General features: G+C 43.6%; 1 protein-coding gene across 5 annotated transcripts in view; it reads right to left on the bottom strand.

The window, feature by feature from the left end:
- Positions 1-15,762, bottom strand: part of CSMD3 (CUB and Sushi multiple domains 3) — a 574,504-nt gene that overhangs the window by 359,819 nt on the left and 198,923 nt on the right. For all 5 annotated transcript variants that reach the window (XM_081873886.1, XM_081873887.1, XM_081873888.1 and 2 more), the window contains exon 5: positions 13,784-13,991. In XM_081873886.1, the coding sequence (XP_081730012.1) occupies positions 13,784-13,991 (208 nt within the window). The remainder of the gene's footprint in view (positions 1-13,783; positions 13,992-15,762) is intronic.

Below are 15,762 nucleotides of genomic sequence, written 5' to 3'. Positions count from 1 at the left end.
CTAAGCCACACTTTGGAACTTAGTGGAATATGCCAAGGACAACACAAAAAACCACAAAATATATGCCAGCTGGAACTGTGACCAAGCAATATTTGCATTTGGGCAGAGAGAGAAACGCTCTGTGATTCCTTCAAAGTGCACTTCCAGTGGAAATCTGGCACACATATAGCCCAATAAATGCAGATTTCAAGTGAGAGGTGGTATTTTGGCCCAGTGTGGCACCGGGCAATGCAGGAGGTGGATGCTGTCACCTGGCCGACGAATGAAGAGGCTCCTCCATCTGCTGTGTGGGATGATGGGGAAAGCCTGCAAAATTTAAGTTCAATCTACCTTATAAAGGGCACGATTGGGGCATATATACTGGCTGGATGTTGACTATTATAATAATAATAATAATAATAATAATAAATTTTATTTATATCCCGCCCTCCCCAGCCGAAGCCGGGCTCAGGGCGGCTAACAACAATCAACAATCAAACAATCAAATATTCACACATTCTAAAAATATTACATTATAAAAATCAATTAAAATCAAATTAATGGCAACTAATTAAGCAAGATTCTAAGCAGGTTGCCAGAGGAGGGAGTCAGGCTGCGCCCTGACCAAAGGCCTGGTGGAACAACTCTGTCTTGCAGGCCCTGCGGAAGGATGTCAGGTCCCGCAGGGCCCTAGTCTCTTGTGACAGAGCGTTCCACCAGATTGGAGCCGCAGCCGAGAAGGCCCTGGCTCTAGTTGAGGCCAGCCTAACGTCTCTGAGGCCTGGGACCTTGAGGATGTTATTATTTGCAGACCGTAGGTTTCTCTGTGGGGCATACCAGGAGAGGCGGTCCCGTAGGTACGAGGGTCCTAGGCCGTATAGGGCTTTAAAGGTTAAAACCAGCACCTTAAACCTGATCCTGTACTCCACCGGGAGCCAGTGTAGCTGGTATAGTACCGGTTGAATGTGATCTCGCAGCGAAGACCCCATAAGGAGTCTCGCCGCGGCATTCTGCACCCGCTGGAGTTTCTGGGTCAGTCTTAAGGGCAGCCCCACGTAGAGCGAGTTACAATAATCCAATCTGGAGGTGACCGTCGCATGGATCACAGTGGCTAGGTCAGGGCGAGAGAGATAAGGGGCCAACTGCTTAGCTTGGCGGAGATGAAAAAATGCCGCCTTTGTTATAGCTGTAATCTGCGCCTCCATAGAGAGGGAGGTATCGAAGATTACACCCAAACTCTTAACGGACGGTGCTGGCACTAGTTGCACCCCCGCAAGAGATGGGAGTTGCCCCCTCAATCCCATATCATCCCGCCCCAGCCAGAGGACCTCTGTCTTCGAAGGATTTAACTTCAACCGGCTCCCACGTAACCATCCAGCCACAGCTTCCAGACATCTCGCCAGTGTATTGGGGGCCGAGTCAGGATGGCCATCCATCAACAGATAGAGTTGGGTGTCATCGGCATACTGATGGCAACCCAGCCCAAAACTCCGGACAAGCTGGGCGAGGGGGCGCATAAAGATGTTAAAAAGCATCGGGGAGAGAATCGCACCCTGAGGCACTCCACACACCAAGGAGTGGCGCGATGACAATTCCCCCCCGAGCGCCACCCTCTGTCCCCGACCAGAGAGAAACGAGCGCAGCCATTGAAGGACTGTGCCCTGGATCCCCACGTCGGCAAGGCGGTGGTCCAGGAGTTCGTGATCGACCATGTCGAAGGCTGCTGACAGATCTAGAAGAATCAGCAGCCCCGACCCGCCTCGATCCAACTGCCTACGGAGATCATCTGTTAGGGCGACCAGAGCCGTCTCGGTCCCATGACCAGCACGGAAGCCGGACTGGAATGGATCCAGAGCAGATGTTTCATCCAGAAACCTACCAAGCTGTTCAGCAACCGCTCTCTCAATCACCTTACCCAGGAATGGAAGATTCGAAACCGGGCGGTAATTGGATAGATCTAAGGGATCTAATGATGTTTTCTTTAAGAGCGGACGCACCACTGCCTCCTTCAGTTCCCCTGGGAATATCCCGGTGCCAAGGGACAAATTGATGATATCCCCCAGGGGGGCCCGCACCTCGTCTGGACACGCTCTAATCAGCCATGACGGGCACGGGTCAAGAGGACAGGTGGTGGGCTTTCCAGCTTGGAGGAGTCTGTCCACATCGGCTGGAGATATCCGGTCAAAATGGTCCAATACTGAACCCGAGGACAGTCGAGGGGCCTCCAGTTCCTTTATTGTATCCAAATTGGCAGGGAGGTCATGGCGGAGCAACAGGACCTTCTCCGCAAAAAAGCTCGCAAATGCCTCACAGCTGTGTGTCAGATTGTTATTTAAATTTGGCTGTCCTTCAAGGGACGTTAAAGACCGAATTATACTAAATAATTGCGCCGGGCGAGAGCTAGCGGATGCAATGGAGGCCGAGAAGTAAGACTTCTTAGCGGCCTTCACAGCCATCTCATAGGTTTTCATAAAAACCCTATAAGATGTTCTTGAGGCTCCGTCACGGGCACCCCGCCATACTCGCTCTAGCCGTCTGAGGTCCCGCTTCATTTTCCGAAGCTCCTCGGTAAACCAGGGAGCCCGGTTTCTGCGGGGTCGCAGAGGGCGCTTAGGTGCGATCTCATCGATGGCTGCCAGGAGCTGGGTATTCCAGCCCTCAACAAGCTCAGTCAATGAGTCGCCAGGGAGAGCAAGGTCCCGCAAGGCTTGACGGAATCTAGCAGGGTCCATCAGCCTCTGCGGGCGAGCCCAAATCGGCTCGCCACCTAAGCGGGGTGGGGGTGGAAAGTCAATCCTGGCTTTCAGAGCATAGTGATCAGACCATGGCACCTTCATCGAAGGAGACATGATCACATCTATACCGGCACCAAAGATCAAATCCAGCGTGTGGCCTGCTTGATGTGTGGGGCCCGAAACAAACTGGGAGAGCCCTAGTGTCGCCATGGAAGACACCAGGTCCAGAGCCTGTGAGGAGGGAGCGGCATCAGCATGGAAGTTGAAGTCTCCCAATACCAATAGGTTAGGGAACTCCAAGGCCCAGCCGGCCACCGCCTCCAGCAGGCCTGACAGGGTGGCTGCTGGTGCGCTAGGTGGCCGGTACACCAGCCAGACAGCCAAGCTCTCCTCGGAGCCCCACACTAGGCCAACACATTCAATGCCGGGGATCGATGGCGATGGTAGAGCCCTGAAAGAACAATCTTCCCGGATTAATAATGCCACCCCTCCCCCCCGGCCCACAGTCCGTGACTGGTGGAGGACAGAGAAACCCGGGGGCGCCATCTCTCGTAAGGTAACAGTTACCCCTTCGCGCACCCAGGTCTCCGTCACACAAGCCAGGTCGACCCCCTGCGAGGTAAAGAAATCTCGCAGAGTGGCGGTTTTGTTGCCTATAGACCTGGCATTGCACAACACCAGTGAAGGAGGTGAGTAGTCCTTGCTCACCCTACCCTCGTCTCTCGGGATGGGGCGCAGATTGGAAGGGGTACGAGCATATCCGTATCTCGATCCCCTTCGCTTATAACATCTGCCCCCACCGCCATACCTCCCTCGCCCCTCCACGGTAGCAATCCCAAGCCTCATAGTAACCTCCATTTACAAAATAGAAAAACTATTGCTATTGCTAATTATTATAAGATTGTTGATATTGATTACTGTAATCAATAAAGTTGCAATCATTCAATCCCCATGCCATCTGTCTTGACATTATTTCTCCATTGCACACCTCATCCCCAAATGGCTAGGGCTCTGAGGGCATGGTCTCGCAACTGCTGCCAGTGTGGTGTAGTGGTTAAGAGCGGTGGACTCATAATCTGGTGAACCGGGTTCGCTTCCCCGCTCCTCCACATGCAGCTGCTGGGTGACCTTGGGCCAGTCACACTTCTTTGAAGACTCTCAGCCTCACTCGTCTCACAGAGTGTTTGTTGTGGGGGAGGAAGGGAAAGGAGATTGTTAGCAGCTTTGAGACTCCTTCAGGTAGTGATAAAGCAGGATATCAAATCCAAACTCCTCTTCTTCTGCCCCCAATGGCTAAGTTAGTTTCGACTGAAAACTGAAAATTATAATAAATTTCTACAAGATATGGAACTGGGGCCAACAGGAGACTTCTTCCTAATGCTAACAGCAATTTCAGAGGAAGATTTTATTATTGTTATTGTTATTGTTATTGTTATTGTTATTGTTATTGTTATTGTTATTTAGGCCAAAGAGTAAAAAGTTAAAGTCCCCCCCCCTTTGTGTCTGCTATGTGGAAAAACCAGGAATTGAACTTGAAGTCTTGTGCATGCAAAGCAGAAGCTCTACCAGTGAACTTAGCTCCTTCCATCTACCCCAGCTTATAAGCCAAGCACAAATGACATACAAGAACAGCATAGCATCTTCATGTTCAATTAATTGAACACACTTTCTAATAGTGAGCGCAAGCTGGAGAGTGCCAGTAGGATTGCAGTCAAAATAGGGCCACTGAAAAAAACCAAAAGTGACATTATCAGCATGCTCAAAGGAAATCTTGTGCATGGGGGCTGCCTAAGGGTGTGTGAGGAACCGAGACAGGACCTTAAGGGTTCTAGGCAGGGCCTAGCAGAATCTTGAGGTTTTTTTTTTTTAAAAAAAATATTTATTAAAATTTTCCAGAATAAAAAGGAAAGATAGAAAGGAAAGACAAATATAGTTTACACTTAGTTTCAATGACATCTTTCCTGGACTTCCCCCCCCTCCCCCTGTTGTATTCCATTTCCCTTGAATTGATTCCACAAATTCTTACCCCAAGTTTTAAAGCCTTATTTGTAGTTTTAAATAACCCATTTATTCCAAATTAATTTATCTTATTTATCTTAATTAACCATTTCTCCTTATATTTTATATAGTTCCCTAAGATCGACCCCATTTCCCTTCCACGAATTCCCCTATTTTCAAACAACAGACAAGAAAAAAAGAAAAGAAAGAAAAAAAATGTAATTTTACAGCCTTTGGGTTCCAAATCCCCCCCCCCCATTCCCTGGTTCCGATCCCCAAAGTTCATCCATTGTCTACTGCTGGCCTGGTGCATCCACGTCTATATCTCAGCTCCACTTTGCCGTCTTTTGGTAGCTTTTAATTTCAGAAAGTCCAATCTCGGAGAGACTCTCAGAAAAGATCATTCTTCTTCCATCCAGACCTCTATGTTTAAGAGTCTAACTCAAATTCTGTTTCTTGATCCTTTTAAAGTCTGGATGTTCCAAATGCTCCAACTTCAAGTTTAGTCCAGCTCTTATTCCTCAGGTTGCTTTTTCCTGTTCTGCTGCAGAAACCTTCTAATTCATAAACTTCTTGTTCTCCACAGAGGCTTTTGTTATTCAGGAACATAACTTACGTCAAGTCCCTTCCTTTCTTCAATAGATAAATCCATTGTCTCCTTTAGTATAGAAACCTCTGTAGACAAAATAATGCTTCGTTTTTGCAGCTTTCCCAAGAGATAACGAATCCTGTTCAAATTCATAGTATTTTTCCACTTGCTGCTACTGTTGCAATGTCCCAGCCTCCCTCTAGAGGGAATATGGTAACTTAATTTCTTTCAAGATCAAACCCAAAAGTCAAACAACTTGTTGCCTTTATTTCCAGTAATTTATGTCCAAATTGTAACAAATCTAATCAGCAAAGCCATCGTAACAAAGTTCTCTTTTATTTTCCTGCTTTGACAGCTACTTTGACAGCTGTCAAAGTTTCTGTGTCTCTTCGCCAGTCTCTCATAGCGGATCGTTGCCGGTTCCCGGGGGGGTTGCACTTTAGTTCCCACAAACCAATATTCTCCTCCAGCACAATTATTGTAATTTCCCTTCATGAAGTTAATTTTTTTTTCAAATAATCTCTCGATCTTAGTTGTCAAATCCTTGCGTTAAGCCATCTACAACCGGGGGGGGGGGACTTCCTTTTTGCACCCCCCCGCTCGCTCCAAATTCGTAGATCAAATTTCCCTTTTAAAGTCCAATAAATTTACTCACGGGTTGTTCTTTTTAGACCAAATCCGAAATTTCCAAAGAAGAAGTCGTTGCTCTCCGCCGAATGGCATGCGGCTTCGCTAGGCAGGGGAAGCAGTGGACTCATAGCACCACACCCCCCCCCCCGTCACCCGCTCCGCAGCCTTTAAAAAGGCTCCTTCGCGGGTCGGGGGGCGCAAACGGTGCCCGCCGAGTCACCAAGTCCATGGGCATCTCCGCCCATGGTTTTTGAGGGTCCCCGCGTCGCCGGCACGGCAGGACCCGACCCCTACCCAGCAGACTCCCTCCGGAGCTCGGAGGGAGTCCGCCATTTGGCGATGGCGCCGACCCGGAAGTGCAGAATCTTGAGTTTAATGGCTTTTCAGGCCGGCTAATTGACAAAAACGTTTCAGCTGGTCAGGTCAGTAAAATAATGGTGGGCTAATCCTACTTTGGGACGCGGGTGGTGCTGTGGGTAAAACCTCAGTGCCTAGGACTTGCCGATCATATGGTCGGCGGTTCGAATCCCCGCAGCGGGGTGAGCTCCCGTCTTTCGGTCCCAGCTCCTGCCCACCTAGCAGTTCGAAAGCACCCCTAAGTGCAAGTAGATAAATAGGTACCGCTGTATAGCGGGAAGGTAAACGGCGTTTCCGTGTGCTGCGCTGGTGCTGGCCACGTGACCCGGAAGTGTCTCCGGACAGCGCTGGCTCCCGGCCTCTTAAGTGAGATGAGCGCACAACCCTAGAGTCGGACACGACTGGCCCATACGGGCAGGGGTACCTTTACCTTTTTAATCCTACTTTAAGGCATTTTCACATGCAGTTTGTTATGCTGGTGAGCTCATTTATTTATTTTATATTGGCTCAAAAGACAAGCATGGTGATACAATTGTAAGAGTGGTTTCTCATGATGATGTTGAAAACACTTCATGAAACCCATGAAGTGGGTTCAATTATGCTGTGCAAAAATCGTATTGTTCATTTTCAACAACTTGTCACGTGACCAGCTCCCCATGATAATATTCTGAACGTAATTCAAAAAAAAAAAGAAAAAGAAAAAGAAAAAGAAAAAAAAAAAAGAAAAGAAGAAAAAGGTTTGCCAGGAGAATAGTCACGAATGCTGACAATGAATGTGCAAATATTTAAGCATGGCTGGCATTATGCTGGATTTAGTATTGTCTTTGATCTCTATTATTCAAGAAATTTCTTCCTTAGTTGACTATATATATATATTCAACTAACACCATTCTTTTAAGTCAGAATATGCAATATGTAAATGAAGTTTAAGACAGAAGCTCAAAGCTATTATTGTCTGGACAAAACTCCATAACCTTATTATTTGTTTTTTAATTGGACCAGTCTCCTAAAGTGAAATAACATGTGAGAATATTGGCTTTAGCCTTTGATATAGAGTATCCTGTGCATATATAATCACCATAGCTATTAGGAGATGAACCTCCATACTATTATAAAGGGATAAAAAATATTAACATGGTGAATCTAATTAACAAATCTCTGCTAATTAAGTTTTGTCGATCTATTTTTCCCTGGCATATGGAGAGGTGCTTTGGCATAACCAAGCACATCAGTCTAATTCCACAATATGAGTGACAAGCTTGGAAAAGAATGTTTCTTCAATCTGCTCTTTGAAATTAGCAATTATTAAATTAGCATTTTAATTCTTTACTTTTATATTATAGTTTGCACTTTGGTAACAGAAGCATTTCCATCTTTGTATGTTTATTCTGTTCAGTTATTTAAACATAAATCTTCTTCCATCTGAGGGTGGGGAGGGGGGAAATGAGCAAAACAAAGAGTAGGTTTTTATTTCCAAATGTGAGATTAACTATACAGAATTGTTGTAGGAAAGGCAAATGAAGATTTAGTAATCTGACTGATTAATATTGTTTTTATGTTATTTGTGTTATCCCATTAATGGCAGGAATGGATTCGAGTATTAAAAGAATTAAACTACTGATAGGTATAAGCAATTTAGCAGCATGAACAACCACTGATAAATCTGAATCTTTTCATTGCTGCTAATTAACTCACTTAAGTGGTAGCAGAAATTATTATTGATGTACACACTCATTAAAACTGAAACAGTTTAAAATACCTTGAGCTGTACAATGGCTGTAACATCTATGATCTATATCTACATTGGAACGATTCCAGTGAATTTACTCGCTCTTACAGTGTGGGTCTTCAGGTTACTTATTAGAGAAAAAATGTCAAGCCAATTCACAAGGGGAGGTTCACTGCTAAATGACTGAAAATTCAAGTGATGTCTTGCAATGAGTGGCACAGTTATAGATCAAGCACTGCAGATAGAGTGTTGATATCACCTCAAAATATAACACTTTCCAGTAGGAAAAATTCACCTGAAAGTCATTGAGAGGTGTGATAGGTAAGAACAAAAAAAGTGGAACTGTTAGTTTATTGGCCCAGCCCACACACTGACGATGGCTCTCCAAGGACTCAGTCAACAGCCTTTCCCAGCCTTTCTAGTTCAGAATCTTTTGAAACTAGAGATGCAATAGGTTTAACCTGGGACCAAATGTATGTCAGGAGTTCAGCCTACACTCATGTAGGACCCTGGCAGAGACACATGCCCGACTGGCATGTTCTCTCCCTTCTGGTCTATCGTCCAAGAGCTTCAAAAGCTTTCTTCTGCCCGAACATCACAGCGACCAATGCCAACCAACACCGGCACACTTAGGGATCCGCAGAGTTTGACCTCAGCAACTCAGCATTTTGGCTAATCTACTTTATTTACATATAAACACACACGGAGCACTGCAACATGGCTCCCTCTCTCTCTAGCATCAGACAGCAAAGAGAAAAAAGAACAAAGGATAATAGTCCCACTTCATGGAACACAGTAACACAAACATCCTGTCTCTGTCACTTCCCACTCTGTGAAGTCAAAACACATACCGTCATGTGAAAGACAAAAATTCCATGACTGCAATCATGATGCAGGAATTCTAACATCGTATGGGCTATACCACTGAACTACAGGTCTGCCCCTTTCTGGCATAAATTCTGTGTTGTAATTTGAAAAGTTCAGGAAATGTGTTTTGATGCAGAGCTGTGTGCAGATGGCCTCTCAACATTCTGCATCACATTTCTGGAAAGAGAAGGAGGGACTATTACACTAAATTTCACCTGAGGGCAAAAAAAACCCTCCTCTACAACAGTTTCTTGGGAGTGGGGCTAAATATTAGCAGAGGCTGTAGCAAGACTTCTTCCACACACACACACACACACACACACACACACACATTATGTTTTGCCGCTATTGGAAGTTAACAGCAGAAACCCTGTGCCACCATCTTCCACACTGCATATGAACAAGAGAAGAGTCTCTTGGATCAGACGAATGGCCCATCTAGTCACAGCAGCCAACCTGACACCTGTGAAAAGCCTGCAAGCAGGATATGAATGCAATATCACTCTCTGCACTTGTGATTTCCAACAACAGTTATTCAGAGGCTCACAGCTTCTCTCAGTGGAGATAGAACACAGCCATCATGGCAAGGATTCAACCATGCTTTATTCAGAGCTGACCCACTGAAATTAATGAACATAACTAAGTTAGGTCCGTTATTTTCTGTACATCTACTCTTAACATAGTTGAATAATGCCCAGGCTGGATCTAGACACACCAATGAAGCGTTTCAGTTAACTGCATTGTAAACTCATACAAGGAAATCCAGTAGGGAAAGACAGGACTCTACAGCACCATCTGGTGTCACAGTGTTGTATCGCACATACAACACATATAAAATGCTTTTTCTTAACCAATCTAGCTGAGTCCCCAGTGTCATTTCAGGGCACTGGGCAGAGGGTGACTGCCACAAAAGAATGTTGGATCATTTTTGAAGAAAATTCTACAAAGTGGCCTTTTTATGTATGGGGAAAAGAAATAAAAAAAAAATCAGAAAAAGTTATATTTTAAAGTGGCTGTGCTGTAAGTAACTGTCTTAGCACCAATGACAATAGCAACTCTAACTAGTGAGCATAACACATAGTGTAGCCAAGGACATTTTTTCCTACTAAAACTAACATGAATTTTCATTATTCCTGGAGGTTTTTGTAGCAGAGATATGGAACTATTTTTATATTACTATTGTCATTAGGAATAACTAAATGTGCTGGATTGGCTACTTATGACATGTTTTTAAAAAATGCACTCAGCCATTGAGACAATGGACTCACTTTTTAACCCATGTTTCCCTCTGAATTATTTTTCAACTGTATTATTTATTAAAATCCCACTCTGTATGTAGCACCCTAAAAAACTAGTGGTACATTGAAACCCCTCTGCAACTCCTGGAGGCAATCCAGCAGAAGATTGATAAACACAGCACAGGTGAGTAATCAATCATAATTGATATTCCCTGTTTGAGAAGTGAAACCAATGTTTACCACAGCTGGGTAATATATGTGGCACAGAGTGTAAGATATAATTATTTCATCTTAAAAATAAATCCCTTAAAAAAACAACACAGAAGTCTTGCATAGCCTTTGTCAACCATCTCACATGGAGCAAGTTAGAGAAGACGTTCAACACAGATCTGAGACAATCTAATTGTGCTTTTAGAGTTAATGACATAATTAAGATCTGTCCTAAGTACTTAGCACTGCAAGGGAAAGAAAAGGAATCCAACCTTGAACTATACAATAGCCAAGTACAAATTGTACATTTTCAGTGTAGGAGCATCTGCCATGTTGAGTGGCCTCCTTTTAGAAATACGGTACATTGCCCTCTGCTTTGTGTTTTTGGCATATGCTAAAGACTTTCCTGTTCACCCAAGCATTCCCCGGATTGCTGACATTGTTTAGTGCACTTGCTTTCTCACTGTGGAGATTAGACAGTGTGCAGTACGACTGCATTTTATTGTATTGCTTTCTGTTTTTATTATTCATCGTACGGTATTATCATTTGCATACTGTTTCGGTAATCTAAACTGATCAGCAATACATACATGTTTCTAAATATAGGCAAATATCTTTCTGAACTTGTAGGTGTCTAATTTTATCTCCTGTCTTTAAAATGTGCCTCGGATGCAAACAGTAAAGGCTCCGATAGCAGCATTTTAAGAAACTGCTCACATGAATTTTGGGAATTACAAAACAATTCTCATTCTGAGAAACCCTCAGACCATGAACACACAAAGTAAGCTGTACACCAAGGATGGGAAAACTCAAGGGTCCCATTTTTTTCCTGGACATCCTTTTTTGGGGCCACATCATGCTGTGGTGGGCAAGACCAGAATCAACAGATGTGACTCTTTTTACAGCAATTACATTCTAGCCATAAAAAGGATATGCACACACCTCCACCATCCTCTGTCCTTGCTAACAAGAGGCTCCATCATAAATCAGTGACACATTCTAGCCAGGCAAAAGCACTTAGAGTGTGGAGCAGGGACAGTAAGATTTGTGTGGGCTGGGAGACACATATCCTGAGGAAAATACCATGGTACCCCCCAACTACATAGGCCGGGGGGGGTCACCTTTAGCCTGAAGGCCTGAGGTTCCCCATCCCTTCTTTAAAATGTGACTGGCTATTTGGGTGGTTGAGGAAGATACCAGATTCTGCCCCACCATTCCCCTTTGGTGTCCAAAAAGCTAGTCTTAGCATCTTTTATTTTAAGTGATTCTTGTTTGCTCCATTGGATCAGCATAAGAGAGTACTGAGAAAGTCAATCTCATTAGCAGTTGTCTGATAATTAAGTTTTAGAAATCTGTTGAGGTGTTGCTTTGTTTTTGTTTTGTTATTTTGCCAAGCATATGGAGGTGTTTTGCATCCTGTAATACATTAGATTGATGGTAATAAAAACAGTTCACCCCAAACACCACAACTCAGGATTGCTGAACACACACGTACAGAAAATGTGCACTGAGTTGTATTTGAGTAACTGACCATTTTTAGGGTCAAATAAGATGTGATAGAGGAGGTATGTGATCAAATCAACACAAGTATTTTTCTTTAGTTAAAAGCACCCCAGAAAACTTTAGCTTGGATCAAGACCATGTTGCAGTTCTGCATGATGAGAGGTGGGCTGAAATTTGGCAGATACCTGTTTCAGATCTGTTTCAGGAGTCACGATTCGACCCACCAAACCACTCGGGAAATGAAGGGGCTTACAATTGCAGTATGTGTGTGCCTTTACTGGCAACTTCTGTAATACAGCAGCAGCAGAGTTGGCTGCTGGCAGCTTTATTTGTTGTTATGAGATTTCTTACTCACCCTTCACCATAAGGTTCCAGAGTAGGTTGCAACAATGTAAAAATACAATATTGAGATCACTAAAAAAAACCTAGAGTCGGACATGACTGGCCCATATGGGCAGGGGTACCTTTACCTTTTAAAAATACCATATTTTCCCATGTATAAGACTATATTTTTCCCTAATTTTTCAAAGGCTAAAATTAGGGGTCGTCTTATACACAGAATGTTTAAAATTTCATTTCTTAATTTTGGACTCAAAAAATAGGGGTCATCTTATACATGGGGGTGTCTTATGGACAGAAAAATACGGTAAGTTGCAATGTGAAAAATGGGATGTCTCTATCCTAAAGTGTCCCTATCAGGTAGGAATAACGGCAGCCAGAGTTCTTGTGTTGCAACTGCAACACCAAAGCAAATGTTGCTGTTTTTTTTTTGTTTTTTTGTTTTTTTTTTTTTTTTGCTTTGTTAATGCAAGAAAGAAGAAGAAAGAGGGCAAGGTAAGAATCTTCCCTGCAACAAATAATTTCACACACCCTTAATTATTTTTGCCCCTCTGCTTTAACTTCGTTTGGGTGATTTGAGCAAAATGCTCCATATGCACACAAATAGGACAAGCTGCTGAAGGAAAACAAAAGGATACCAGCCTAGACAGGGCTGGCTCACCCATAAGGCAACATGATGTTACCACCTCAAATGGTAGGATGCACAGGGGAAGCCAATATGATCTCCAAGGAATGCATCACCTGCTGTAGCTGCCATGGAAATCAAACACTGTGCTCTGCCTCTCTGACTTTCTAGCTTGATATTTTACTTCTAGATAACACCACAGCCAAATTCAATTCTAAAACTCTGGCTTTTGTCCTTCTTGAGACCCACCCATTTGCCGTCTTGCACAGAGCCCCCTTAATCCTCAATTCTCTTAATGGCACATCACCAAGGCAACTCCTGGACTCAGGGTTCAGGAAGCTAGCCTGGCTTGATTAGCTTTTAACAATAGCTGGATCCAGAGATTATAGAAGTCTGACACCCACAAACTCATAACACAATGTTGAAGGAGCGTCTCCACCCCCATCATTCTACCCAGACACTGAGGTCCAGCACTGAGGGCCTTCTGGCGGTTCCCTCACTGCGAGAAGCCAAGTTACAGGGAACCAGGCAGAGGGCCTTCTAGGTAGTGGCACCCGCCCTGTGTAATGGCCTCCCACCAGATGTCAAAGAGAACAACAACTACCAGACTTTTAGAAGACATCTGAAGGCAGCCCTGTTTAGGGAAGCATTTAATGTTTGATAGATTACTGTATTTTAGTATTTTGTTGGAAGCCGCCCAGAGTGGCTGGGGAAGCCCAGCCAGATGGGCAGTATAAATAATAAATTATTATTATTATTATTAGGAATATTTAGCTAATTTGAATAAGCGTAACCAAATTTCTCCGAGTGGCATTGATCACACAGTTCCAATTTACACAACAAATCGGCATTCAAGGCAATAGTTCTGCACAAATGAAACACCATTAGGGGTTTCAAGGGAAGTTAGAGGCATTTCAGTAAGATCTGTAGCATTTTCTTAGAGGCAATTTTGCAGAAGTTAATATACAACAATGAATCGCTCACCATATTGTTGGTGGCTCAGAACCTTCTATTTCCAGGTAATCGTATTTCTCTTCCATCTGAAAATCTGTAAAAATGAGTGAAATGGTGTCCCCAGGCTCGGCCACAATGGTCCACGTGCACTCTGCATTATTGTGGTATTCATTAGGGAAATTTGGGCTAGAAACGATGCCACTGGATCCTCTCATTGTCCCTCCACATGCATCCTCCGCTGTTGAAAAGAACAAAAAGGAGGCACAAGTTAGAAGACAGTAATTCATAGCAGGTGTTTCATGTTAAACTAAATGCATGGGTAAGATAGATATCAATCATTTTGCAGAATTTGGCAGTATAGGAGTGTTGGGGCAGAGTATCAACTTGCCAGCGCAAAGGATTTCAGAGTTTTGTTGGTATTTTTTTTGTGAATAGGGCAGTAACTTGCTGCAACCTACCCAAATTGCCATCAATTTCATTCTGAAAACAGCCACTCAGCAACTGACCAAGGGTATCAAGTTCAGCTCTTGATTTTCTCCATTACTAAGACTGACAAAACATTCCCTCACCCTTTTAGGCTCTCAGGTGGTTTGGCTTTTGTCAGGCATTTGGCTTATTGGGAACCCAAGTTGCAATGGCCTGCTCTTGTAATTTTTATTACAATAGAAATTAGGTCAGCCTTCATTTGCCGGCTCCCATCCTCACCTGAGAAATATTATACTCTGATCTACTAGCGTTCTGATGAATAGTTTACGGTTATTATCTTGAATGTCATGTCCCTTGCACTCCTGTACTCATGCTTTTTACTACGGAGCCATTTTAATAAAGGAGACGTTTTTTCAACACGGCACATATTTCAAAGGATGGCTCTATAAAGTGCTTCTTTCTGAGAAACATGTTCTGCATTATAATGCATTCAAGGATGAGACTCCAGACTACACTCAGCTCTTTATTGTATGATCCTTGGGGTCCCAGTTCTGAAAAGTAAATCTAGGAAAAGATTTAAAATATGAAAATAATTGCATTGCTGTTGTTGGGCCCGGGTGATTTATATCCACAGTGTGAGATGCTGGGAGCGCAAGCCTCTCTAAATGTCATGTTTTCTGCACATCGGAACTCCAAATCCCAAGCCACGTGTGCCTTGATGGGGAGAGGAGGAGTTGCATAAGGAAATTTCTGAATGAGGATTTAGACAAATTCATGGAGGTGAAGGCTATCAATGGCTATGCTCTGCCACCACAGTTGGAGGCAGGAATGCTTCTGAATACCAGTTGCTGGAAACCACCAGACGGGAGAGTGTTCCTCTGCTCAATTCCTGCTTGCTGGTTTCCCACAGACTTCTGGCTGGCCACTGCGAGGAAAAAATGGTGGACTAGATGAGCCATTGGCCTGATCCAACAAGCTCTTCTGATATTCTCATGTTGTTATGATATCTGAGCACTCTTATTTATCCATTACATTTCTAGTCTCACCACTCCCAAAGGCCCGTGGTAAATTTTGAAGTGCAGGAGATCATCATAATACCCCCATAGTCATGCCAGGTAGGGGAATCCATAGCCTCACATAGCAGCAGCAGTACATAGTCTAATACCCGATTTATTAGGACCAAGATATCAGGAATCCTGGCTTGGGGTTTTGTAATAGTAACTTGAGAGATAATGACTACACTAAGGTAATCTAATTTAAATCCAGGTCTCTTCATCTAGTTCAAAACAATGGCTCTAAGAACAGCAAACACAGTAAACTAAACTATTAATGCCAGTTTTAAAATTGGAAAAAAAATACGTGAGCAAAGAACATTGTAAAATCTAGTATTTGATGTGGTTCATGCTGTATTAGTTCATCTCATAAGAGACTTTGCACATGACACAAATGCAAAAAGAAAGAGGACAGCAAAATTTCAGCAGCACACTGCTTGTCTTCTTAATCCCATAATGGTTAGGCATTACTGTTAAAGAAGCCCTCGCTTTTATCTTAAGATAAAGTGTCTCTTATGACAAAATACTTTC

Source organism: Podarcis erhardii (assembly GCF_964252035.2).
Source record: "Podarcis erhardii genome assembly, chromosome: 8".
Classification (NCBI taxonomy): Eukaryota; Metazoa; Chordata; class Lepidosauria; order Squamata; family Lacertidae; genus Podarcis; species Podarcis erhardii.
The sequence above is the reverse complement of the archived record's forward strand: the minus strand, read 5'-3'. Positions and strand labels throughout refer to the sequence as shown.